The sequence below is a fragment of the Vulpes lagopus genome, chromosome 12 (assembly GCF_018345385.1).
Source record: "Vulpes lagopus strain Blue_001 chromosome 12, ASM1834538v1, whole genome shotgun sequence".
In the NCBI taxonomy this organism is placed as follows: Eukaryota; Metazoa; Chordata; class Mammalia; order Carnivora; family Canidae; genus Vulpes; species Vulpes lagopus.
In genome coordinates this window covers 1,530,022-1,554,799 of record NC_054835.1, presented here as the reverse complement: position 1 = coordinate 1,554,799, position 24,778 = coordinate 1,530,022, and the positions used below count along the sequence as shown (strand labels likewise).

At 49.2% G+C, this 24,778-nt stretch overlaps 2 protein-coding genes across 3 annotated transcripts in view; one reads left to right on the top strand and one right to left on the bottom strand.

Moving 5' to 3' along the window:
• LOC121474212 (spermatid perinuclear RNA binding protein) overlaps positions 1-10,989 on the top strand; it is a 148,769-nt gene extending 137,780 nt beyond the window's left edge. The window contains exon 20 of one of the 2 annotated variants that reach the window (XR_005983291.1): positions 10,723-10,989. The gene's annotated coding sequence lies outside the window, so the exon portion shown is untranslated. Of the gene's footprint in view, positions 1-6,537 lie in introns of both variants that reach the window. The other variant, XR_005983290.1, reaches the window with a different exon arrangement.
• Positions 10,990-14,597: 3,608 nt separating this feature from the next.
• The window catches only part of RABGAP1 (RAB GTPase activating protein 1), a 110,210-nt gene continuing 100,029 nt past the window's right edge, over positions 14,598-24,778 (bottom strand). Inside the window, exons 16-20 of the mRNA XM_041727118.1 lie at positions 21,387-21,491; positions 20,483-20,566; positions 19,797-19,868; positions 17,597-17,794; positions 14,598-16,357 (exon numbers count right to left, since the gene is read on the bottom strand). Of these exons, the coding sequence (XP_041583052.1) occupies positions 16,235-16,357; positions 17,597-17,794; positions 19,797-19,868; positions 20,483-20,566; positions 21,387-21,491 (582 nt within the window). The 3' untranslated portion in view covers positions 14,598-16,234. The remainder of the gene's footprint in view (positions 16,358-17,596; positions 17,795-19,796; positions 19,869-20,482; positions 20,567-21,386; positions 21,492-24,778) is intronic.

Sequence of the window (24,778 nt, the reverse complement as noted above, 5' to 3'; positions counted from 1 at the left end):
GTAGTATAATGAAGACCAGAGTGGTTGCTTTAAACACTGGCCACATGTTTTCAATGACAAGTGAGAGGGATTTTATCCTTATAATCAATCCTTAATTATAACTTACCTGTTTATTAGATTTCTTTAATAACTGCAGTGGAGGCAAATCTTCAGTTGTGAGTTAGGGGAATGAACTAAGATTTGCAGGTGCACCCCACCCCTGCCCCCAGCAGTTAGATTTCTAGCAATTGAGAGTTCCTAAAGCAGAAAACAACCTGCTCTGTGAATGGGCCTCCTGTACCACCACCCACTCAGCACTGGCCAGTGCATCCTGGGGGTTGGGGGTGGGGTCTCTGTAAAGTCCTCAGAGCCAGAAAGGTTCTGCTGTATTTGCCTTGCAAACTACAATGATCTGATGCCATGTAGTGACCATCGGTTTCTCAGTGTCACTCCGAGACCTGGAAGGGAGATAGGTGGTAAATGAATGACAACCACAGTTAAGAAAGTACCTACTGGAGAGATGAGTTTCAGTATTGATATTTCTCTCTTGCAGTAACTAATAGAGCACAAGCTAGTAGTTATGTAAGAATGAGTCTCTTCCCTACTTCATTCCCTCTTCCAGAAAGACTGTTTTAAGTCAGGAATTCAACTTGAGTTACTTGTAAGAATAGATATCCTTTCCCACATTATCATTTTAGGTGGGAGCTAACAGCTTCCATTGATACTTGAAGCAGTGATCTTTGGAGATTTAAAAAAAAAAAAAAGCCCCACAGTACAGATTAGGTTATGTAAGCTTTACAGCACAGCTAGAAATAGGGAAACCATGTGGGAATCTGGGCCAAAGTATATCTCTCCCTCCAGCAAATTCCCTTGGGGCTTGGGAATTAGATGAGTTAATATACTTAAAGTGCTTTTTTGAGTGCCTGGTGCACAGTAAGTACTCAGTAAATGTTGACAGCTCCTACCACGGTTGGCTGAAGTGACAGAAGGTGTGTGAAGGAGGCAGCAAGACTGCTGCCAGGTAGCCAAGAAGTGAGTGCATGGTCTGCTCAGGGGAAGCTGCATTGGGTCAGTGGTATTTACAGGTTTGGGGTGCTCCCATACTTTGCGAGAGGACTCCTAGCAACTGGGGTCTTAACAGGAAGCACAAAGCAAAACACTTGGTGAGAGAAGTAGTGTGGAGAGGTGGTGACAGGCCTCTACTGACTGAAAAAGCTTGTGTTTCTGCTGTGGGGATGAAATCATTGGCCAGTCTGCTGCCAGGGATTCGTAAATACTTGCTTTGGGATTTAAATGTGCTTAGAACTTCAAAAGGGCTGAGCTTAGAATATCAGGCTGCTGATTCCAACTTTCCTACCAGTGCATTAATAAAAAAGAGGTGAGTGATTACAGCTAGCCCTGGAATCCAGCATCCAGAGCTCACCACCAGTATTTGGCAGTAGAAAGTGAGTTATTATAAACCACAGAAAGAGGAGCCTGGGTAGCATGCATTGAAGGCCACTGACTCGGATGCTTCTCTGCATAGCATTCCTGCAGCTTCTGTCTTCCAGTTTCCTTCAAAACTTTGGAACAAATCAGCACTCATCACCACATGAGGCCTCCTCTGTGTGTTAATCTTAGAAAAAACACCTCGGCCTGCCCATCCATTTCTTTTTCTTTTCAGCAAAAGGAAAGTTTTTTTTTTTTTTTTCCTTTTGGTGAGACCGGGTCCCTTGGTTGAATATACAGCTTCCTGTTCCTTTCTGTGCTGAGGAAGAGTGGGCGAGTGTATCCCTGTCCTGGCAGGTGGTCCACTAGGTGGGGGTTATAGATTGAGTTCTATGATGCTCTAAATTTATAAAAACTCTAGACAGGGATTGAGCATTACCTTTAAAGGTAAATAAGATAGATTTGCATTATAGTCAAGAGGCTTGGCAAAGAGCTGTTTGTATAAAGTTCTGACAGCAGTTACCCCATCCCACAGCTGTGACTGGTGGTGGGATGGGCGTCTTGCAGAGTCAGGCTTGAAGGAGGCTTTTTCTCTTTTTGCCCCTCCCCCGCCCTTGCCTGCCCCTTGCCCTTGACCAGCCAATTTTATTTTTATTTTTTTTTTTTAATTTTTTATTTATGATAGTCATATATACAGAGGCAGAGACAAGGCAGAGATAAAGGCAGAGGGAGAAGCAGGCTCCATGCCAGGAGCCCGACATGGGATTCGATCCCGGGTCTCCAGGATCGCGCCCTGGGCCAAAGGCAGGCGCCAAACCGCTGCGCCACCCAGGGATCCCGACCAGCCAATTTTAATATCTGAATTCCTTCGTCCTTCTAAGCTGAGTCTTGGTTCTTTGCAGAACTTTGCCATTTCTGCAAACTGTGCTGCCTCTGCTGGGGGGGGGGGGGGGGTTCTTGTGAAGATTGCTGCTATCTGCCCCAACAGCTCAGGGGAGACTGATTAGCATGTCTCCCCTCTTCCTGCCTCCTCCTCAGTGCTTCTGGCTGCACTGCCTCAGGGCCTGTCTCTCAGACTCCTTCTAGATTTGCCTGCCTTGATCTTCTGTAAGGTTGGGATGAATGGTCTCTGCATTTACATGTCCGCTGAATGTTTCAGGTAATGAATTCAATAGTAGCTGTAAGTTTAAGCTATTTTGGGCTGTGGGCAGTAGGTTGAAGGAGGAGGAACAGAAGAAAAAAGAGAAAAGGAAGAAATGCTCAAATTGCTCTCTTGTGTGGGCCAGGTACTCAGACATGCTTCTCCAACAACCTTCTCGGTGGTGATGGTCTTCTTTTAAAGATAAGAGACTGAGGCTCAGAGTTAAGTGCTAGAGTTTGGAATGAAACCCCACTCTGTTCGATTCCAAAGCCTCTTTCCACCATAGTATGCACCTGTGGGTGCCGTCTGGACGAAGGTGAAGAGTGCCACATGGCAGGAAGGACGTGCACAGGCAGTGGGCTGGGCCCAGCTGGGCCTCCCCTCCCTGGGTCTGGGTTCACGGGTTTCCTGTGGAAGCCAGGCTCTCTGACTTGAGGTTGGTCTTGACCAAATATCCTGGCCTCTTAAAAATAGGGCTATTTTCTGTTAGACCAATTGGATAAGATTGTTTAACAAACTGGGAAGATAGGCTAGAAGACTAAGGTATGGCTGTATGAACAAAGGAAGTTCTTGTATTTCAAGTTTGTTCGAGAATTTGAGGTCTGTGCTTCCATTTAGCTGATGCTTTCTGAGGCTAGGCTCTGTCTGGCCTGAGATTGGTGATGGGGGTGCCTTAGAAGATTTGAGCCAGACTCTAAAGCCTGGTGAGGTTTTGACTCACGCTGTAGAAGGAAGAGGGACCTGGAGGGATGGCAGCCCAGGTTTAAAGTGTGCAGAGGATGTCCCGGTGCTAAGCAGAGCGGGGGCAGTGGCACATTGCAGTGGCCTGTTCCAGTCATCAGGACTCTCCCTGGACTGGGCTTCAGGACAGGCTGCCAGCCTAGAGGAAGCAGGCAGCCCTCTAGGTTGGGATGTGCTTGGAGAGCCCTGCTGGGGTGGCTTTGAGGTCTCTGAATTACTGCCTGTGAGCCACCCTGCTGACTTGTCAGAGTCTCTCTGCAAACCAGGTCAGCAGCTCCTTTGCTGAGAACTGCCCCCTGGGTCTCTGCCTGGGGATGGAAGCAGAATCCCATCCAGGGAGGGACAGCCGTCCCTCAGGGCCCTTGGCAGTTGGCCGTTGTCTCTGCGCCAGCTGCCGAGATGCTGGAGTACAGTAGGAGGAAGGCACTGTTTTAACTCGGCCGCATGAGTTCCAGGCCAGTGACTTGCGTGTGAGGAGAGCGACACTGGCTGGCACCTGTCTGTCCCCGCCCCGCCCCTACAGTTTGGTGAAGTTGCAGCTCATAATCCCACTGTGCAGATGAGGATGGTGAAGAGCAGGGACCCCTCCAAATCACCCAGCTTGTTTGTGGCAAAACATTGTAGCTCCTAATAAGTGAGTTCATAACCACACAGAAGAAATAACATATCTTCCACTGTTTTTGGAGTTAACAGAAGTCCTTTCTTAGGGATGAGATTTGAATTAGACCTAGAAATGATCTCCTTTTACAGCTAAGGAAACGGAGGCTTAGCCACAGTGCTTTGGCCCAAATTAAACAGCCAGTGGCTGTGCCACCTGTCCTGATAGCCCTGTGGGCAGTCCGCGTCTGCCTGGACACCCCTCCGCTCTGGGATGCATTCTACGTACCTTTCCTCCACACTTCTGGGTGATTTGAAACAAAATAAGCAAAAACCAAGGATCCCCTTCCTTCCCCCACCCCCACCCACCATGTGGGGAAAAATCCAGATGTCAGGTTTATTAGTCTTTGGCTCTTTTGGAAAACCGTTGGTGAGCTCACCCCTGGGCAGGGGGGATGGACTGGTTAGCCTGGGGCCGGGGCAGCCTGTTACATTGCTGCTCTTGCCACCTGCACAGCTGGGTGTTTCCACACCATCTCTTTGGACTATAACAGAACTCTGTAATCAAGTGCAAACCAGTGATTCCTGTTGGAGAGACCTCCCCCAAGGGTTGGTGGGGGTGTGGTGTGCTGTTAGAAGTGTACTTTTTATATTTGGCTTCATTCATGTTTTGGCTGCCCTCTGTTGTCTGTCCCTGCCTAGGCCTGTCATTGTGCGCTCCAGCCAAAGAGGTCGCCCTCACAATGACACATTGCCCTGAGTGCTCTGATGCTGGGATCTTATTGGACCCTTCCATTATGGAGGTGGTCTCAGAAGTTGCTCAATGTTCTAACCCCCCTCATGTCTTTAGAGGCTATAGTAAAGGAAGTATTGTGGACATTTAGGAGGTGAGAAACCTCTGGAAGGTGGCACCTGGGGAACTCTGGGAAGCTGAAAGCCCCTCAAAATGAGATTCATTGAGGCTAGTGAAGGAGAGACCTGGGAAGATCATGGACCTACCCATCAGCTATTTTAAAGGGTTACATTTACTTGTATGTGGCTCCAGAAGGGTAAAGATAGTTATAGGAAGCCAGTTGGGCAATTTGGGCTAATGTGTGCCTCCCAGGCTGCCCCTGGGAGATTTGCTGTGATGAGAAAGGAGGCCCTTGGTACCAGGAGTGTTTAAGCAAGCCAAATGTTTGCATAGTGCAGAGGAGTTTCTGCCATGGGGTATCACATTTGGTCAGAACACTGATGTGTTTGCAGACACTACCAAGACCGTTTCTACCCTCTTGGGAATATGGATTCATTGAGAAACCTTCACTGTCACCTACTGCTATTTACCAGGCTCTGTGTGGAAGGAACAGCTGGAGAAAATACCAGGATTTTCAGCTTAGACAACTGAGTAGAAGGTGAAACTGCCAACCAAGATAGGGTGCACAGGAAGAGGGAGGGGGTGCTCAGGGGCTTGAACAGATCAGTTGTCTTTAACTCTGGCAGGCCCCACACTCAGTGCAGGACCTAGGCCTGTGAGGAGGCTGAGAACCTGAGCGGCTCTGACAGGAGTGGCAAAGGCTTCCCTTGAGACTGATCCAGGAGCTGGATGGGAGTCTGCTGGGAGGGGGAGGGTCGTGAGGAGAGCTTCCAAGAAGGTGGGGGGCCGCGGCACAGGGTGTGCACAGCAGGGGCACAGCCTTGTGGAGCAGCACAAAGTTACTTGCTGATAGGAACTGGGATGGTCAGAAGGGTGAAGTGGCAAATGGGATGTGTAATTTGGAGTCGCTTGGGGGAAACCCCTGGGTATTGTGCCCTTCAGTGATTATCCTCTTCCAAATGGTGAGAGAATCCTAGAGGGTTGATTTAGATAGCTGGATGGGGAAGGACTTGAGGCAGGAGGCAGAGGCTGCTACAGATGCAAGAATGGTGTGTCTCTTCATAGGCCAAGCTCCTCACCTGGACTGAGCGGGAGGGTGGACCTGATGGCACCCAGTAGGGGGCCAGGGAACCACACACTCATTAAGGGTAGCCGGGGACGCGCCCAAGCACGTCTGTCTCCTGGGCCTCCGTTCAGGAGGTCACTGAGAGGACAGTGGCACTTGGGGCCAAGATGGGGAAGGTGAGGGAGGCTGGGCAGGAAGGAATGATGGAGAGGCTGGGAAATGGGGGTTTGGTGGCCCAAGTCCTCCTCGGCATGGGGTTATGAGCCCTCTTGTGCTCTCTGGGAAGTATCTCTTTGACAGTGGAGAGAGGTTTGCAGGCTCCTGGGTCAGCATCTTCCCTTCCCCAGTTTTCCCACGTCTGCTCTGCTGGGTTTGCCAGTCAAGGGGAGTGACGGGTACTGGGTGTTTATTCGTACAGTGGACTTCTTCTTCTTCTTCTTCTTCTTTTTTTTTTTTTTTTTTTGGTTTTTGTTTTTGTTTTAAAGAAGTGTTTTTTTTTTTTTTTTTTTTTAATTTTTATTTACTTATGATAGTCACACACAGAGAGAGAGAGAGAGAGAGAGAGAGGCAGAGACACAGGCAGAGGGAGAAGCAGGCTCCATGCACCGGGAGCCCGACGTGGGATTCGATCCCGGGTCTCCAGGATCGCGCCCTGGGCCAAAGGCAGGCGCCGAACCGCTGCGCCACCCAGGGATCCCTAAAGAAGTGTTTTGATTTCTTTACCTGGGCCAGGTCTGGAGCTCACTGGAGTCAGCATCTATAAAACATGGTGTTTAGCTGTGGGAAGTTGCAGACTGGCTTTACAGAGTACTTGAAAGAGGGCAGAAACACCATGTAAGATTTCTGTGTCTAGCTCAGGCCTGTCACCTGTTTCATACTGAACAAGTGGCAGGAGGAAGCAAGAGGAGTCCAGGTGAGTTTCTGCACCTCTCTTACCTCTAGCTCTGTTGGGGACTAAGGCTAAGGAGGCATCTGTGGTTCTGAACCTTTAGGTCAGAGCTGTGAAAGGTTACAGGGGCCCTCAGCCTTTGGGGTGGCTAGGAACCCAGGGTCAAATATCTCCAACTACAAGCAGCCTTGTCTTTTTATACCAGCTGGGATCCCAGACATCCCACCTGTGTACGTCATAATGTGGAAATATATGGGAGCACTGCCTTAGCCCTGGTATTGACAGACTTTCTGGAAAGGGCCAAACAGGAAATCTTCCAGGCTCTGTGGACCATTCACTCTCATGGCTACTCAGCTCAGTTGTGGTAGCACAAGAGCAGCCAGAGACAACAGTGCATAAGCAAATGTGGCCTGGTCCAACAAACTTTAAAAAAACAACAACCCCACAGTAGGTAATGAGCCCTATTTTGCCAACCTGTCTTAGACTGTAGAGACTCCTCACCCCTTGGTTTATTCATGACTGGAAACTTCTTCCACCTGCTGCTTGGCTCATCTACCTTCCCACAAGGGCCTCCTGAGAGCATCTGTCCTGTGTGAATGCTGAGGAGGAAGGGCAGTTCTGGCCCATAAGGACCACAGGGGTGTGTGTGTGTGTGTGTGTGTGTGTGTGTGTGTGTGTGTGTGTGTGTGTGTGTTGGGAGGCAGGATGCATTGACAGGTGAGAGCAAAATACAGAGCAGAACAGGACTTGGGGAAGTCCAAGGTGATGAGGCCTCGAGGAGAGAAGAGGCTCAGGTGTCAATCAGGAGGGCCTTAGGAAGCTGCTCTGGAGACGAGGAGGGTGTCTCCACCTGCATAAGGCCAGGCCCACCTGCCCAGGGCAGGTGTGAACACCAACAACAGTACAGTCATGTGAGCATGTTGGGCCCAGCCTGGGAAGGGCCGAGTGCCAGGCTAGAGCATGGACCTCATTCTCTGGGTGCTGCGGAGCCAGTGAGATGTTGCGTTCAGACAGTAAACTGAGCACAGATGCATTTTAGCAACATCACTCTGGTTGTGGAAGACCAGACCTGTGATTACAAATGGTATCTTGGGTTTTGTCTAGACTTTTAAGGCAAGAATTAGGTTAGAGTTGGTAATCAAGTGGAGGGAGAGGCCCAGACTTGTTGGTTTTTCTGGCCATTGGCTTTGGGGGCCAGGGAGCACACTTTTTTGACTTACAGGCTTTTTCTCTTGCTGTCTGTCCTAAAGACCATTTAAATATTCGGTCTCAAACCAGAATTAGATTTTGGCCTTGTGTGAGGGTAAAAATGAGCTCCACCTTCCTTCAGAATTGAGTTCAGGGCAGGAGAGCTTCACTTCCTGTCTGCATGTAACCAGTGCACAGAACAGGACTTCAGAGAAGCACAGATAATGGGTGGGACTCTCAAGAAGCCCACACACGACTGCCACACACGACTTTAGCCTGTGTGTAACAGGCTAAAGCCAACACTGCTCAGGTGCATCACAGACTGCCGGAGGCCAGGCCTTCTGTTGGGTGCAGGGGAGATTGAGGTGAGTCACTCGTGGTGCCTGCCCCAAGGTGCTCAATGTAGTTGGGGCGATGAAAACAGTTATGAATATATATAGTGCTTTCTACTTTCCAAACCTGCCTCCCACCCCCACCCTGGGGTTTCTAGGCAGGTGAAGGGAGCCGCTGTATGTTGAGCATTGGTGACATGCCAGGGCCCAGGACTGGGAGCTGCCCATGTTCTCCTCTGGTGAGGAGGGGGCTCTGCGCTTAACGTGCAGTGAAAGGGCCCTTGGGGACTGCAGAAAGACCATCTGGCCTGACTGCTGCATGGAAGCCCTGCAACAGGCACAGGGTGGGAGGCGAGGGGCCTGTGCCTGTAGCCCCGCAGCTGGGGGGTGTGGTGCCAGCTGGCAGCCTTGCACGTCTGGGGAGGCATGTGGACTGCCAGCACCCTGGTCCCCTGGAGACCCAGTCAGCAGGTGAGGGGTTGGGTGCTGCCCTGGGCAGGTGGGCCTGGCCTTATGCAGGAGGTTGACTTGGAAGGTGGTAGGATGTGGCACCCAGAAATCACTGAAAACCTGGGGACTGTGTGCTGCCTGCCGAGGGAGCCGTGTCTGGTCATTGCTGGACTCCAGCAAGGGTTACGGGAGCCCTCGGGGAGCTGTGCCTCCAGGGCCCGTTGGATGCCAGCCTTGGGCTTGCCTTCTGTGGAGGGTGTGCCTCTTGGAATTTGGTGCCAGGGCTGAGGGGGCTTCCGTGCTCTGACAGTAGGTGCGCCATGTTTCTGAGGAGCACTCCTGGTGTTTTCCGGAGGGGTCTGTGGCTCAGGGAAAAGAAAGGACAAAGGTGGGGCGGCTGGCATGATGGTACCTGGGGTGGCTGTGCCTCAAGCAGCTCCATCCTGCCCTGTGGCTTGGGCCTCAGAGGGAGGCTGTCGGCAGTGGGGCCCAGGCACTTGCCTCTCCTAGCACACAACTCCTACTTAGGGACACAGATGGTCAGAAGGTTTTTTTTTTTGACTCTAACGGAAGTATTTCTTTTTTTTTCTTTTTTTTTCTTTTTTTTTAACGGAAGTATTTCTGCTCTGAAAAGTTACGTTTGTTGCTAATGGAGATGAAGGGAGGGACAGAGGAGTTTCAGGTAGCTCAGAAGACCCTTTTAAGTCCCTTCTCCATGTGTGATTTGTTAGGTTGCATTTTAAGTGTCCAGCTCCCCCCCCCCCCCGACTTCTCCAGTCTGAGCACTGCTTAGGGGTTTTGGTTTGGTGGGTCACTGGCAAGACACAGTGCTCCAGACAGGCTCCGTCCTTGATACGGGTCACAGTGTCAGCCTGCCTGAGGTCATGAGGCCACCCGCCAAGCTGGGACTGACCTGACTGCCCAGATACTTCATCTGCCCTGTCTATCCTGTCGGGTCACGAGTGCTGCCATTAGATGCTCCCCTCCCTGAGCAGCATGGCGTCTCGTGGGCTGGCAGGGTCATAGTGCACCCCTTCTTTGTCGAGGGGACACCAACATCTCCCAGTTCTCTCGCTCACTGACTGTAGTGGTTTCTCAGTGTGGGGCCTGCTGTTTCTTGCTACCTTTCTTGGAGAGGAAGGCCTATATCTAGAGACTCAGCCAGGGAGGCTAATTACAGGCAGCCTCAAGGCCTGTGAGCGCCTTGCTTCCGGCACCTTCCAGGAATCCCAGGTGTCTCTGGCTCACGTGTGGGCTCCCAACTCCCGATGCCCTTCCTTCCCAGGGGCTGGAGGAAGCAAAGTGAACACTTGCTTGAGGTGGGAGTCTTCCGCGTTTGTCTCCCTTGTTGTCTGGGGACCTGCGTGGGGCAGACTTCATCTACTCTGGCTCTCAGCAGGCTCACCTTGTGGATTTCCCCTAAGTGTTTCTCAGCTCAGGCCGTTCACCCAGGAAGCAGCCTGCTTGCTGGCCTGAGTGGCTGCTGGGGGCCCACTCACACCTTTGGGAGAGGACAGCCCCTTGAGGTAGCCCTAACTAGGGTGAGGGCAGTGAGGCAGTGCTCCCGGGTTTGCATGCCATGCAGTGTAGCTCTCTCAGAGAGGGGCCTACAGGATGCATTTCCTGCCCCAGGCAGCTAGCTTAGAACTGGAGCCCACGGCTTTTGGAGAAGGAGCTTCCCTCCTAAAGGAGGAAGTAAGTGGCCCTGCTCAGCCTCAGCCCCGGGGTGGGGAATTCCAGAGGTACGGAGGAGGCCGAGTGAGTATAGTTGTGGGGAGAAAACCTATCCCTACTGCACGGTTACACATGTGACATTGGACTTCTGGCTGTAGCTTGGTCTCACTCTGGTCTGGTGATGACCGAGGTAGCTTTTAGAGATCAATTTAAAATACCTATCTGTATCTATTTACCGTTCTTTCTGAATACACAAGTGTAAATAGTATAATTTGCAGTGCAAAGTCCTTGGCAATAACTTTATGTTGTGTATTATGTTGAAAACCTTGGCAAACGCAACCACCACGGCTTGTCCTTCCCCTCTGGGGCAATGATTACATGTAGGACTCTGAACGTGAAACCTTCGGCGTGGTTGAAGCAGCGGCCTGCATGTGTGGACAGTCACCAGTGCCTCGCCCAGAGATGCCTGGCCTTCATCCAAAGGGACTCTCTTCCACTCCACCACCCACACTGCGGCTCTTCCGCACTATGTTGGACTTTGCCATAGACTGACCCTCTTGTCTGGCTGCTGCAGTTTGTCTGTAATGCCCTGACATGTTGCATTCTCCCCATTTGGATGAATAAAAATAAAAGCTTCTGTCTTAAACAGCAGTGGACTGACTGGTTAAGTGAAGACTGTCACTTTGTGAAATGGTCAAGTGCGGGACCGTTTTCCTGGTCCCTGTGACTCTGGTTCAGATCACGCAGCAGGTTCTTCCTATCACATAAAGGCATGAGGGGCCAAGGCCTGTTTACTGTCCCTAACAACTCTCTGTTTCTTCTCTGCTAACGGTGCAAAAAGTTTACTGAACCTGAAATCTGAGCCTGGCACTGTGACCTAGCAAGTGGTGAGTCATGGGTGTTGAGTGAGGGCTGAATTCTAAAGCTTAGAATTCACTGGGGGCTTTTCACACACCTTAGTCTTCTGCTCACACCCTTTCCCCAGGGCTGGCAGTCCCCACAAATGACACATCGGGACACTAAGGCTCACCGGGAAATGTATAGAACTTCTAGATGGTAACAACAATTTGTAGCCAAAACTGAAGCTCTTCCCCCTTTGGGAGGGTCCTGCAGTGGATCTGCCTCGGGTCTGCTGCTGCCCACCAGGTAAGTGCCACCACAGGGTGGACGGAGACACTGGGGGTCCCTGCACGCTGGCCTGGGCCCACCACTGCTCCCCTGCCCCCCCCTGCCCATCATGAGCACAGGGGACAGCCTGTTGAGGTGAAAGGGGGGGGTGGGCACACTGTTCGTGCTGGGGGCCCCGGAAGAGGGGGGAGGTGGCGGCTGCTCCTGGTAGGGCAGGATCTTGTGAGCACAGGCAGCCAGCCTTCCACCTTTACTTACAAATCTAAGAATATCCTGATCTGACCGCTGGAGGGAACAGTATGCACAAAGACGACCAAGAGCTTACAGCACCCAGCATCTCCTAGGACACACAGGATGACACCTGAGAGATGAGTGCTGGCAGGTCACAGCCTGGCAGCCTGGATTTGCCCCCCCTGCACCACTGTGCATGTTTGCCTTCTGCAGTGAAGTGCTAGGAGGTCACGCACCCACAGCTGCCCTGCTGGCTGTGGTGGTAAGAGACCTAGGGCCTGCGCCACAAACCTGTGTGTCCTATTTCTTCACCTGTAAGATGGGGAAAGGCTGAGCTTTTCATCTGCTGTGGTCCTAATCCCCGCTCGTGCTTCATCTTTTTTGACCCCCTCCCCCCAGAAGGGTCACGGGACAGGAGGAGGCCCAAGGTCAGAATCCAGCCCATCTGAGCAGGGGAAGCACTCTAATACTGTGAATGTCCACCAGACTGAGGAGGATAGAACTCTTCCAGGTCACAAGGGACCTGTGTCACCTGCTTACTCCATGCTGCATAGAACCGGATTTTCACAACAGTTGGGTCAGTCAGAGCTGGGAGTGGTGTTCTCAGCTTATTTTTAGCTCCTGGGGATTTTCTTTTCTTCACTCCTGCCACGGACACTGGAAATTCAGAACAGACGGGGTGGCAGCAGTCCTGCAAGACTGAGGAAGGTGTCTCCTCCCTGCTGGGAATTATTACCAAGGCTCTGAGGTTCAGTGGTCCCTGCTTAGTCCACCCAGCCTGTTGTGTATTTTCACTGACCTTTCCAGCAGCCCTGAGCACGCACCGTCTGGGAAGAAATGCGGCCACTATCAGAACCAGGATCTGAGTTTTCCAACACAAAGCCTCATGCTCTAGCCCCCTGCACAGTCCTCGGCAGTATCCCCACCCACCTCTGAGTCTGTTCCCACTCTGGGCACCAGCAGCTCCCCCTTCACCAAATCCAATGAGCCCTTTCTGGTCCTGCCCTCACTCTGATGCAGAGCTTGCTCCTTTCCCTCCAGATGGCCCAGCCTTCCTCTGTGGCCTTTTCTCCTCAAATGGCACTTCTAGGCCTGCAGCTGGCTAGCCCTGGCTGTCTCCATTCTGTGCGGTCTCAGCCACTCTTCTCACTTCAGCTAACCTGCCAGAGCGGGGCTTCACCACAAGGGGTGACGGTTCTACCTGGGGATGTGAAGACCTTTCTAGTGCCAACCGGTGGGACGTGGTGAGGGATGTTGCTAACCAGCTGTAAGCGCAGGACAGCGCCTCACAACAAAGGACGGTCAGTATGTTGACGCTCTGCAACACTATGGTAGAGATGCCTGCACAAGTCCTGAGCATCTGTGGCTTCTGGGTACATCCCAGCCATGTTTTCCTGGACTGTCTCAAGTCCACACACCAGGAGCTCCGTTTCTCTCCCTGTGTGTCCTCCCCTCCCTCCAAGTTTTGATGACTCTCCAGGAACTGTCTCCAGTCTGGCCTATTTTATCATCTCTTTAGATTAAATCTTTCTTGCAACTTTTCTTCCTAAGGACTGCCAGGGCACTTACCCAATTTTTTAAAAGTAAGTTGGCCTAAAACTCTGTAGTCGTTCCCTTGACCTTCAAACTGCTTGGCCTGGGTGGCCTCAACCTCATCCAGTTTCCCTCCATTAGACCATAGTGCTAACTACCCACTGCTTCTTCCAGCTAAACATCTTGTTGCCTCTCTACCCAGCAAACCCCTTGGTCACGGTGCAGAAGACGCTTCACACTGCTTCATCTCCCTTGCAAATACACAGCCCTCCCTGTCCCCACAGGAGCCCATACACCTGTTTCAGTAGGTTTCTCAGTCTGGGTCTTCACACCACGAGGGGACCTCGCTGAGAGCAGGGCCCATTGGAATCACCTGAGGCCTCCTGTTTCCTGGGCTGACTGGCAGATGGACTTCTTTCTCTGGGGTGGGCACAGCTGCGACATGAGGATTTCTGTAGAGTCCCTACACTTCCCAACACCAGGACCCTTGGGATCAGAAAAGCCTAGAGCAAGCTGGCCTTTCTGGATTCCTGCCCCCACTGGCCAGAAGTAGATTCTCCAGTCTGTGAATGGCAAAGGGATCCCAAATGTGCCCTGGAGCTGCTGTCCTGGGCTCTGCAGGGCACCTGCCAAGGCCCAGGCCCCTCTAGGCACTTGCCCAGCTTCAGTGCAGTGGACAAAGACTGGGCAGGGGCTCCACTCACCACCTTCCCTTCTTCGCAGCCTGCGTCTCAGCCCGTTTCCATCTAAGGCCAGAGGTAGAGGGGTCCCGGAGGGGAGGAAACCGCAGGGTTGGGGAGGCTGCTCCTCTTCCTGCTGCAGAGAAGGGGCAAGGTGGTAAACAGAGATGGCTAGGTGGCCTGTGCATCCTTATGGTGCAGGAGAGGACCCCTGCACCATAAGGGAGCTTTCTATGAGATGTGTCTGTCCATGCCGACCTCTCTTCCTGAAGTCTGAACAGAGCAGAACTGGACCCCAGCTACTTCTCCTGCATATTCACATTTGAGGCTCGGAATTCCACCTCCTGTCTCTGCCCGGGCAAGATGCTTTCATCTTTCAAGGTCTTACTATACTCTTAACTCCTTAGGCCTTCTCTAACCCTCCACTTCACAAATAGCGCCTCACTCCATAACCACAACACTTTATTTTGAAGAGGGTAATCAGTGTTAGCCACAGAAATGCAGGCATCAGCCTCGTGGGAGGGGAAGCTGGCACACTGGAGCTGCTTGGTACATGTGAGTGCATGAGTAGGGAGGTGCCTGGTGCCCACACCTGCCTGACAGCACAGAGGGGGATCTTCTGTGTGTGTGGGAGTGGGGGAGAGGGGGCAGGTGCACATAATGATGAAACCGGTTTCTACAAAGTGATGCTCTTTGTACCAAAATATTTAATGAATATGCTGTTAAAATAAAACCAACAAAAGGAATAGTAATACAATTTTACTGGTTTATATTTCAATTCATAAAGTTGACACACTGGAACTACCCTAGCACAATGTCCACGCACCTAGTTGTAGATGGGCTTACAGCTGTTTCGGTAACTGAACAAGAAAGACACAAAGCGGTGGAGGGTGTGTGGGGGAGGGGTTGCCTCTTGTCACCTCCCTTACCACAGATGGCTTCAGCAAGCGCTAGGACAGCCACCAGGGAAAGAGATACAAAACAAGCCAAGTATCTTTACACACAGACCAGTGCCTCTTAGAACAGCTACCTGCACCCTGCGTGCGGAGGCGACGAGACCATTGGCGCCAGCCTGTCAGCATACCGCTATATAAATTAAAAGGCTAGGTTATTTATTTATTTACTTAAAGGTGCTAAAACCTCCATTCCATAGTTTTGAAGTGAGAACCTGCAAGCCCACCTGAACATCGAGGTCCACACCCAGCCACACTCTGGGGAGGGCCCAGGGCCCAGGCAGCCTGGGGTGGGGGAGCAGGGGAGGGACCTGCAAGCCAGCAGGACGGGCCTCGGCACATACATCTTGCACAGGCATTTACAAGAACACACACACACAGTGCAGTGTCTTTCTCACTTGTATGACCTGTTGTGCAAAAAACACTAGGAACATTTTAGTGAAGGAGCGTCTCCCAGCTCTTGTGAGGGCAGGGAGGAAGGGAGCTTGACAAACCCGGAGTGAAATCAAGTGCCCAGATATCCAAAGAATTAGCTTGTGCAGATCAGTCTTAGTCTGGGATTTAAACACTGTCAGTTAGTTGCACAGGGAGAAGATATTTATTTACACACACACATACACACACGCGCGCGCGACACATGAAGCAAAATAAGATTTGTCCACGTTATGATTAATCCTGTCTCACGTTGGTCAAGTCCCCAGCCCAGCCCCGTGAAGTTTTGGCAGCTGACACTAAAGAACAACAGGAACTAAGAGAGTTGCATAGAATTGATCAGAAATGTGAATAATGCCAAACCCAAAACCTGTGCATCGTGTGGTTTAACAAAACTAGGTGGCTGCAACTACAACCAGGAAACCCCTATTTAAAACAAAGTGCTTCTCCACGTGTACCTGGAGGACCCTATGCTGGCACTGAAGTAGATAAGAATTATTTGAGTTACTGATCCCTTGCCCACCCTCCCACCAATACATATAATATGTATATTAAAAAAAAAAAAGATTAAAGGTTTAGAAAAAAACCAAAAGCCTGAAGGATCCCCAAACTCTGACAATGTCAACTCAGCCCTTGGGCTGGGTGAGGTGGTGACCCACACCAGGAGGAGGCTGGGAGCTCACCCTGAGGATGGTTTCCCAGAGCATGTCCAGAGCCGTCACTCAGCCAGCAGGTCTGTTAGCATCAGTAGTTAGGAGAGCCTTACCCCCGAGGCTGCCTGCTTCATGAGCTCTGGTCCAATGACCTACCAACATGCTTCTATGGATCTGACTTAGGTACATTCTGGTCCTGGGACATATCACAGAATCACACATCTGGCCAAAGAAGGCAACAAAAGGTGTCGTGTTTTCTGAAGATGTCTGGAGGCAGCCACTTTGCTCAGCAAGTCTCTTTCCCTTGAACCCCCGTTGCTGTCTTTATGGAGCTCAGTGTTCGGTTAAACCACGTCTTCTTGGCGGCCTGTACCTCATTTAGGGCAAGGCCTAAATGATGCTCCAGGTCCTGCAAAAGGAACAATGTACATGAGCATGCCAGGCTGTGGTGTCAATGATGCTGCCTCCCCAGAGCTGAGCCAAGACAAGAATTCAGCCTATTTTTCTCTTGAGAGGCCTCTGGACATTCCCCCAGTCTCCAAGTGCCATAGAAGGATCTGGAATCCCTAGAGTTCTGAGATCTTTCCTAGTTAAGTTTTCATTTCTTGCCTAGTCAATTTATTAAAACAACCTCCTGACTGAGCACCTCGCACTCTTGTCCACCTACTACACACTGGGCAGACAGGGCTAGCGCTCCAGTAAAGACCACGTCATTAATTTCCAGCAAAGACCTTTGAAGTCTAGACTCTCAGGCAAAGCATTTGAAGTGTTTCACGACTGGACCCGGAGGCTCTGCTGCCAGCTCAGAGCCTACCTCCACCCCTACCTTCCTGACACTCCTTCCTGGCCAGGCCCTCTCCTCCCTCTGGTGCTAAGCAACCGCTCCCTCCACCAGAAATGCTCACTTTCTTTCTCTTGTGCAGCTGCAACCCTTGTTCATTCTCTGACCGCAGCTCACATACTGCTGCCTTGGTGGTGGCTTTTCCTGATTGTCCTGGACAGTCGCACAAGCCATGTCTTAGCTTTGCAACCCCAGCACCTAGAACAGGGCCTGGCAAAGAGCAGATGCCCAGTGAATGTGTGCGACGTGGGAGACCAGGCCCTAAGCTCCAGACCTGAACTTGGTCCCTTCCACAAACCGTGCTTGGGGCCCACCAAGTGCCCTGTATTGGTGCTCAGGGAACTGGCCACGCAGGATAAAGGTTAAGCCCAATTTCTTCATCAGGAACAGAGGCTCAGATCAATCAGGTAACATATCCCAAGTCACAAAGCTAGGTAAGTAATGGGAGCTGGGGCAAAGAGCTGGCATTTGTGAAGTCCTCAGACACTGTGTTGAGCCCTTTCTGTACTTTATCTTAGTCTTCAAAGCAAACTATCAGATGGGGCCTGAAATGTGAGGTCATGTACTAACCCAAGGTCCCAGGTGCTGATGCTGCAGCGGTGATTTCAAAGCATGTCTCTGCTCCACCAAAGAGATTCCAAGCTTGATGGACCATTATGAGAAAGTCCAATTCTTCTGACAAGCCAAATACTAATTACACATCCATTGGTAAATAACAAGTAACGGGCTTCTTCCCAGAAGGATTACGGTCAGAGTTTCAAAGGGAAGAAAAGCTCATTTCTGGGGTGTCTAGCCCGGGGCTGTTACCTGAATCTTACACTCCGCTTCCACCAACTGTAGCTTGGTCTGTGCCAGCTCCAGTTCCATCTCTCTCAGCTGGTTCTTGAGCGTCTCCTTCTCTTCATCTGTGTCCTCATCTAAAACTTCCTTAGCTGAGCTCATACCCTTTATGCGACCTTCTTTATTGAAAAACTCCCGGCAGCGTTCACAGTCATCCACTTTTTGCTGAAATTGAATGTCAGATGTGAAGGGTCAAGGAAGAGAAGCCAGCCCTGCAGGAAGCTGTGGGCATCTCCTTTTGGGGAGCCAAGAGGTAGCTTCTGGGTTGAGCACTACAGCTTCTGAAAAACTCTGTTCTCTTTGTAAACTGGCAGATACCCTAGTAGAAAAGCCATGTAGTATCCTGCACTAAGAGCAATAAAAACATTCTTATATGTTGGTCTGGTCACCTCACTTTCAGGAACCTTGGTTAAACAATGAAGATGCAAGGACTAAAGATTTATGTGCAAAGATTTTTCACTGCAGAATCAGAAAGAGAAAAATAATGGGATAAACTATTCAACTACTATAAAAAATTAATATACATTGCTGTATTTATACAAGGAAGCTCAACAAAGTGAGGAATTTTTCATGACATGGTGCAAACAGTTAAATGCTGGGTCAATCAGGACACAGAAATGTCTGTAAGATATAGTTACAAATATATACCATGTCTCATCAAAATAATATGCCCCTGACTGGGAGAAACCCGATTTCATGTTCCTCTAAGAAAGTATTCCGCCAATTAAACCACTTTATTTACGTATTTATTTGATTTTGAGAGAGAACGAGCAAGCAAGGGAGGGAAAGAAGGAGAGAGAGAATCCCAAGCAGGCTCTACTCCCAAGGAGGAGCATGACACAGGGGTAGATCTTACCATCCTGAGATCATGACCTGGGCCAAAATCAAGAGTCAGACACCTGACAAACGGAGCCACCCAGGTGCTCCTGATTAAACCACTTAGAAGGCCATTAGTCATAAAATATCTCCCAATTTCAGAGATGTAAATGTGAAAAAAATGCATTTTTCAGAAAAACATTTTGTATGTTGAAATAAACACAGAATAAGCACTAAAAGAACATACACCGATGTATTAATAATGGTGATATTATCTGTGGTTAATATAAGGGTTTGTTTTCTTACTCTTATTTTCCAAATCGTTTGCAATGAGCACTGCTGATTTTAGAAACAGATGATAAATTACATTAAAAAAAACCAACACTGCTAAGTTAACACACTACTTAGGATAGAGGCTGGATGCTATCTTGCCCCAGGTAAATGGTGATGTGTGTGGACAAGGCCATGAGCATAGAATTCTCCCACCTTTCTGTCCACTGAGTTGTAAATATGTTAGCAAAGCATCTTTCAGTAAGTTACTCATCTTGGAAAAATTTGGTGAGTGCTCTAATACAGGTACAGCTTAAAGAAAGCAATCATTGGGCGCCTGGGTGACTCAGCCGGGTAGGTGTCTGCCTTTGGCTCAGGTCGTGATCTCAGGGTCCTGGGATCTGAGCAGGGAGCCTGCTTCTCCCTCTACCCCTCCCTTCTGCTTGTGCGCATGCTCTTTTGTTCTCTCAAATAAATAAAATCCTAAAAAAAAAAAAAAAAAAAAGGCACTGAGTTTTAAAGGCCCCTAAATTGGCAAAAAACTAAAAATTAAAAACTAAAATTTAAAAAATTCAAGTTTTTATTGGATTTGGATCCATTATAGCAGAAGGAAGTGAGCTCAGAGGGGGAACGTCTTCATCTTATAGAACGTGGGGACTGAAAAATGAGACCACAGGGTCCTGACCACTGCATCTCCCACCTCAAGCAAAATCTGCTGCTGGCAGGGCTCGATCAGCCCAGCATGGCACTGCAGGCATCACCTGCTGTACTGACATTTGCAAATCTTGGGTAACTCTTTTTACAGTCATGTCATCCAGGGGATGGGAAAGGGCAATTGTATTTCGAGATCTAAATCCAGAGCTCTCTGGGTCTCATCCATACCCCCTTTCCAGAGGAAACGGGCACACCAGCGTCTGTCAGTTTCTGAGCCAGGCCACAACAGGCCTCTGATCAGGTATCTGCCAGCTTCTCTCATTCTTGAGATCACAATAAACTACCCCCTCTCCAATCTGTTGTGCCAAGCAAAGCACAATGAACCAGGTGGTACAGAACAGAATCTCTTTGGTAAGGGAAAACTTACCCAAATCTTCTCAATTTCCACTTTATTAGCTGTCTGCTGCTTCTCCAATCTTTCACTCAATTGAGAACAAATCTATAGAAACAAACATAACGTGACAGTCTCTTGAGCGATGTTATCACGTGCAGAATCTGGGCTTGGGATGAATTTGGCGGTAGAAGCTGGACCGGGCGGCACAGGCTGCGGCTGCGCAGGGTGAGGAGGGGTCTGAGGGATGGGCAGAGGCCATCCGTTGGCCTAGGACTTGAGGAACCCGTCAGTGCCACACTCAATGGCCGAGAGTTTACAGACACTTGCCACACTCACGAGCCAGCATGAGATCCGAGTATAGGAAAGAATATGACCAATTCAGTTATGTTCTGAAAACAACCCACCAGGGAGAGAAGTGGTTCTATATCATGTGACCACAGGGGAACACGAGGCTTTAATAACACGCGTGGCTTTCATTAAATGCCTATTTACATGCTGGGCACTATGCCAGGCTCTCTATAGGCATGATCTTAGGGAATCCTCATGACAGTTCTCTGAGATAGTGAGCATTTCTCGTGTCACCACTGAGAATCAGTGGTTACCTGCCTGGTCAGTGCAGACGCAGGGCCAGGAAGCACTCAGATGTGGAGGGGACACATGCATCCAGATAAGCAGGGCTTCCGGAGTACACAGCCCACTGACAGGGTGTTCACACTCACCTGCTTGTAGTCACCAATGATAGAACTGTTTTTTTTAATCTCAGATTCTGCTTTGTCGAGTTCCCGACGACACATTTCTTTTAACTGCATACATTAAAAAAAGGGAAGAGTGAATGTTCTAAGAAAAATATACAGCTCTGGCACTCACTGCTGAGTTCTGGGCTTTCCGGAAAGTACCTGACTAAAAGGGCTGTATTTCACCTACCTGGATCTGATACCAAGAGAGGGAAGGGAACAGTCAAAACTTCCAAAAAGATCAAACCCCATTTTGGAGTGCGTGGGCCTTTTGCTAGGTTCCTCCCTGCCTGTGAACCTGGACTGAAGCTCATCAGAGGACTGCCTCGTCATTGTCTCGTCATTGTCTCGTCATTGTCTCGGCATCTCTCACCTCAGGCAGTCCTGATAGAGACTAGAGCATGTGACCACTATGGAGAAGTGTGGAGGGGAGGGCAGCTTCCCCCAGGGGGCACAGCATTCTGAGTGCTTTCTACAGCTGCAGGTCTGTGCCCCCAGTGATTGTGAAAAGCTGGCTCAGGACAGGCCTTCCAGAGTCTGCTCCATGGGGGAGATGCCAGTGGACAGGGAGGGGAATAGCCAGATATTACAAGATGTCTGCTTTCCTTCTGCAGAAATGCTAACTCTTCTCTTTATCACATTTAGTTGCTGACACACAGGATTTCTCTTGCCCTAAGGAAGGATGGACTGTGCACCACTGTCTCCACCTATGCTCCAATTATTAAGAACCATTATGCTTTACATGGTAAATTAAAAAAAGCCTTCGGAAAGAAACCGAAGCCAGCTGTCAGTGGTTCCCCAGTGCCAAAAGGAAGCCACCAGCTGGACTTGTGACTCTTAGGCACTTACAAGACTCAGAGGCACGTGCGAGGGGCAGAGCTCTGCTTACCTGAGCCGACTCGTCTTCTAGCCGTCTTTTCTCTTCTTCAGCATCAATCAACTTTTGTTTGGTCATAAGCAGCTCCTTATTGAGTGCATCTGCCTTCTCTTCTGCCTGGAATGTGTAAGAGATGCTGTCAAAGAACCAGAATTGAGAACCGGATGGGCTTTGAATGATTCAGGACAATCCCATTTTAATGTGACAGGGAAACTGATCCAGAGAGGTGAAAGATATGCTAGAGGTCATACACAGACTAGACTCATGCAGAAATCCCTGGCCCAGTCTCTTGTATAGACATTGTGCAGGAGAGTGCTTGGCAGCTCAGCCTTTGGCATCAGACAGCCTGGGCTCAACTCCCATTGTTCTCTGATCATGTGCCACTTGGGCAAGTCACTGAGAATCTATCTGAGCTTTGGGTTTGTTATCTGAGGGATAAGGCACAGAAGGATGCAGCGTAGCACCTAGCAGATGGAAAACACTCAATAAAAGATAGCAGTCATTATCACTAATAGGAATAAAAAAAATCCTGGTTTTCAGGACACCTGGGTGGCTCCGTGGTTGAGCATCTGCCTTTGGTTCAGGTCGTGATACCAGGATCCTGGGATGGAGTCTCACATTGGGCTCCCCACAGGGGAGCCTGCTTCTCTGTCTGCCTATGCCTCTGGCCCTCTCTCTTTGTCTCTCATGAATAAATAAGTAAAATCTTAAAAAAGAAAACAAAAAAACCCTGATTTTCTTCCTCCAGACTCCTAGTATTTCCTCTGCTTCCTCAAACAAGGTCTACATTTCATTCTCATCACTTGATAAAAGGAAGGCTGCCTTTTTCCTAGCATTCACCTACCCATGATCTGAAATGGCCCCTTCCACCCTGGTTCTTCTTAAAAACACACAAAGGTCTAGCAGGTAGATCTGTGGGTCTAAATGAAAATGATATACTTGTGCCTGATGCAGGAGTCCCTGATACTGGGCATCCAAGGATAATCAAAGATGAGCATACCAGAGGGCAGCCACAGAATGGAGCAGAAGCTCCTAGTTGCAAAGCATTAGATATAGAGGGTCTTTACCAGCAACTTATATACAACTCCCTTCTTAACAATGAATGGAGGTGGATTCCCTGAAATTAAAGTGTTTCTGACGTCACCAAACTGCAGAGGTGTCACAGCGCCCCTGCACTTCCTACCACACTTGCTCTGAAGTATCTTCTTTGGGAGGAACAGGAGCTGCAGGGCCGAGGCCTTACATGGAGAACTGAGAATGGCTTGATAAGGCAACCTCAAAAGGCCCTTAATTATGGGCAAGCTGCACATGTGTGCAGTTAAGTGGGGTCCTAGAGTTAAGGTCTGTCCTGTCTGGGCCACGGTCTGTCATCTCCTTCTGTGGCTCAAATCCAAGAAGCAATGAAAGGAAATGAGAGGGCAGCCCCAGTGGTGCAGCAGTTTGGTGCCGCCTGCAGCCCAGGGTGTGATCCTGGAGACCCTGGATCGAGTCCCACGTCAGGCTCTCTGCATGGAGCCTGCTTCTCCCTCTGCCTCCTGTGTCTCTGCGTCTCTCTCTCTGTGTGTGTCTCTATGAATACATAAATAAAATCTTTAAAAAAAAAAAAAAAAGAAAGGAAATGAGAACCAAACAACAGAGGAAGTAACTAGTAAGGAAAACTAAGTCCTGTTACAACTGGTTTTACTTCCATCTGTGAAGTAACCTATTACCTCTCTTCTCTCTCCTCTGGACTCCATTACCATCTTCTAAGTGTACTCTGGAGCTGGGGCACACAAGTATATTCTCTCAGTTACTCAGCATCACTATCATGGTAGCGATTCTGAGAAGTGTGAACAGCCAGCTTATGAATGAGGTCTTTGAAGTCAAGTCTTCCCCGCACACCCTGGCTCCCCAATTATAAAAAAGGCAGGTGGGCAAGGGAGTCCCTCAACTTTGCACAACGCACATAGCAGAGCTATAATCTGCAACCAGGTGGTGTGACATTAAGCCAAGTGTTTCTGCCATGTCTCCAAGAGCTGACTCTCAACGCTGTGTGAGAGGGAGGTGCACAGAACCTACTAGACTGGCCTAACCAGTGTCTCCTCAGGGCACCACGCTCCCTGCACTCTCTCTGCATGAGCATATGAAGAGGGAGCATCTGGAAATAAACACAAATTCAGACTTCCACTCCTGGTCATGAAGGACTAACAAGGAGCAGATTTACCCTCCCACTGTAAACAAAAAACTGAACAAAATGTATGCAACTACTGTTTTCAAACTGAAAACAATACTTGCAGAGCTGTGGCTCCTGAGAGAAAGAAAACATATGAGAAGAGTCCCAGTACACCCTGGGTTTCTACCTACGGGCACATTCTGGACCAAGGATGGTGAAGATTTCCCAAACAATCATTTCACAAAAGGTCAAGGAGGCAGGGTTAAGGAGCCAGGGATGCTGAGGTGGTTGGAAGCTGGGGTAAGAGACCTGGAGATAAGAGAGCTCTGGAAAAAAAGCTAATACGGCAACAGAGGAGATAAACTGAAAACATGAAAATGCCAAATGAAACCAAAGAAGGCAAAAAAAAAAAAGAAACCAAAGAAGGCAGAGGGGTGCCTGCCTGGCTCAGTCAGAAGAGTGTGCAACTCTTGATCTCAGGGTTGTAAGTTCAAGCCTCATATTGGTATAGATTACTTCAGGAGAAAGAAAAAAAAAGCAAATGCAACAAATAGCAAAGAGCAAGGTGGTAGACTTAATTCTACCATATAAATAATCACGTTAAATGTAACTCATCTAAACATTCCAATTAAAAGGAGATTATCAGACTGAATAAAATAAGTAAAACCTACCTATATGCTGGATAAAAAACTGGTTTTTAATAAAAAGACACCTATGTTAAAGGTCAAAGGATAAAAAAGGAGGTATACCACGCAATACCATGAAAGCTGGAGTGACTATATTAATATCAAGGTAAATTTCAGAGCAGAGTATTTACTAGGGACAAAGAAAAACATTTCATCACAATAAAAGACTTGCTCCACTCAGAAGGTGTAATAATCTGAAATGCAGGAATAAGTTCAAATTACAGTAAACAAAAACAATTCAAAGGTGAAATAAATGCAGTAAGAGACTTCCTCACTGTTCTTTCAGTAAGTAACAGAACAAGTAGAGGGAAAACCAGTAAGTTTATGGAAGATTTCAATAACACTCAGGCAACTTGACCAAACTGACATAGAACACTTCACCCATAACAACAGAACACACATTTTCCACTTGCAAATGGACATGTGGGACATGCACCCAAAGAGGCTATAAGGTGGGTCCTAAAATAAGCATATTTTAAAAGGATTAAAATCAGAAAGGATACCTAGTCTGATCACAACTGAATTAAATTAGAAATTAACAACAGAAAAATTTCTGGGAGGGGCAC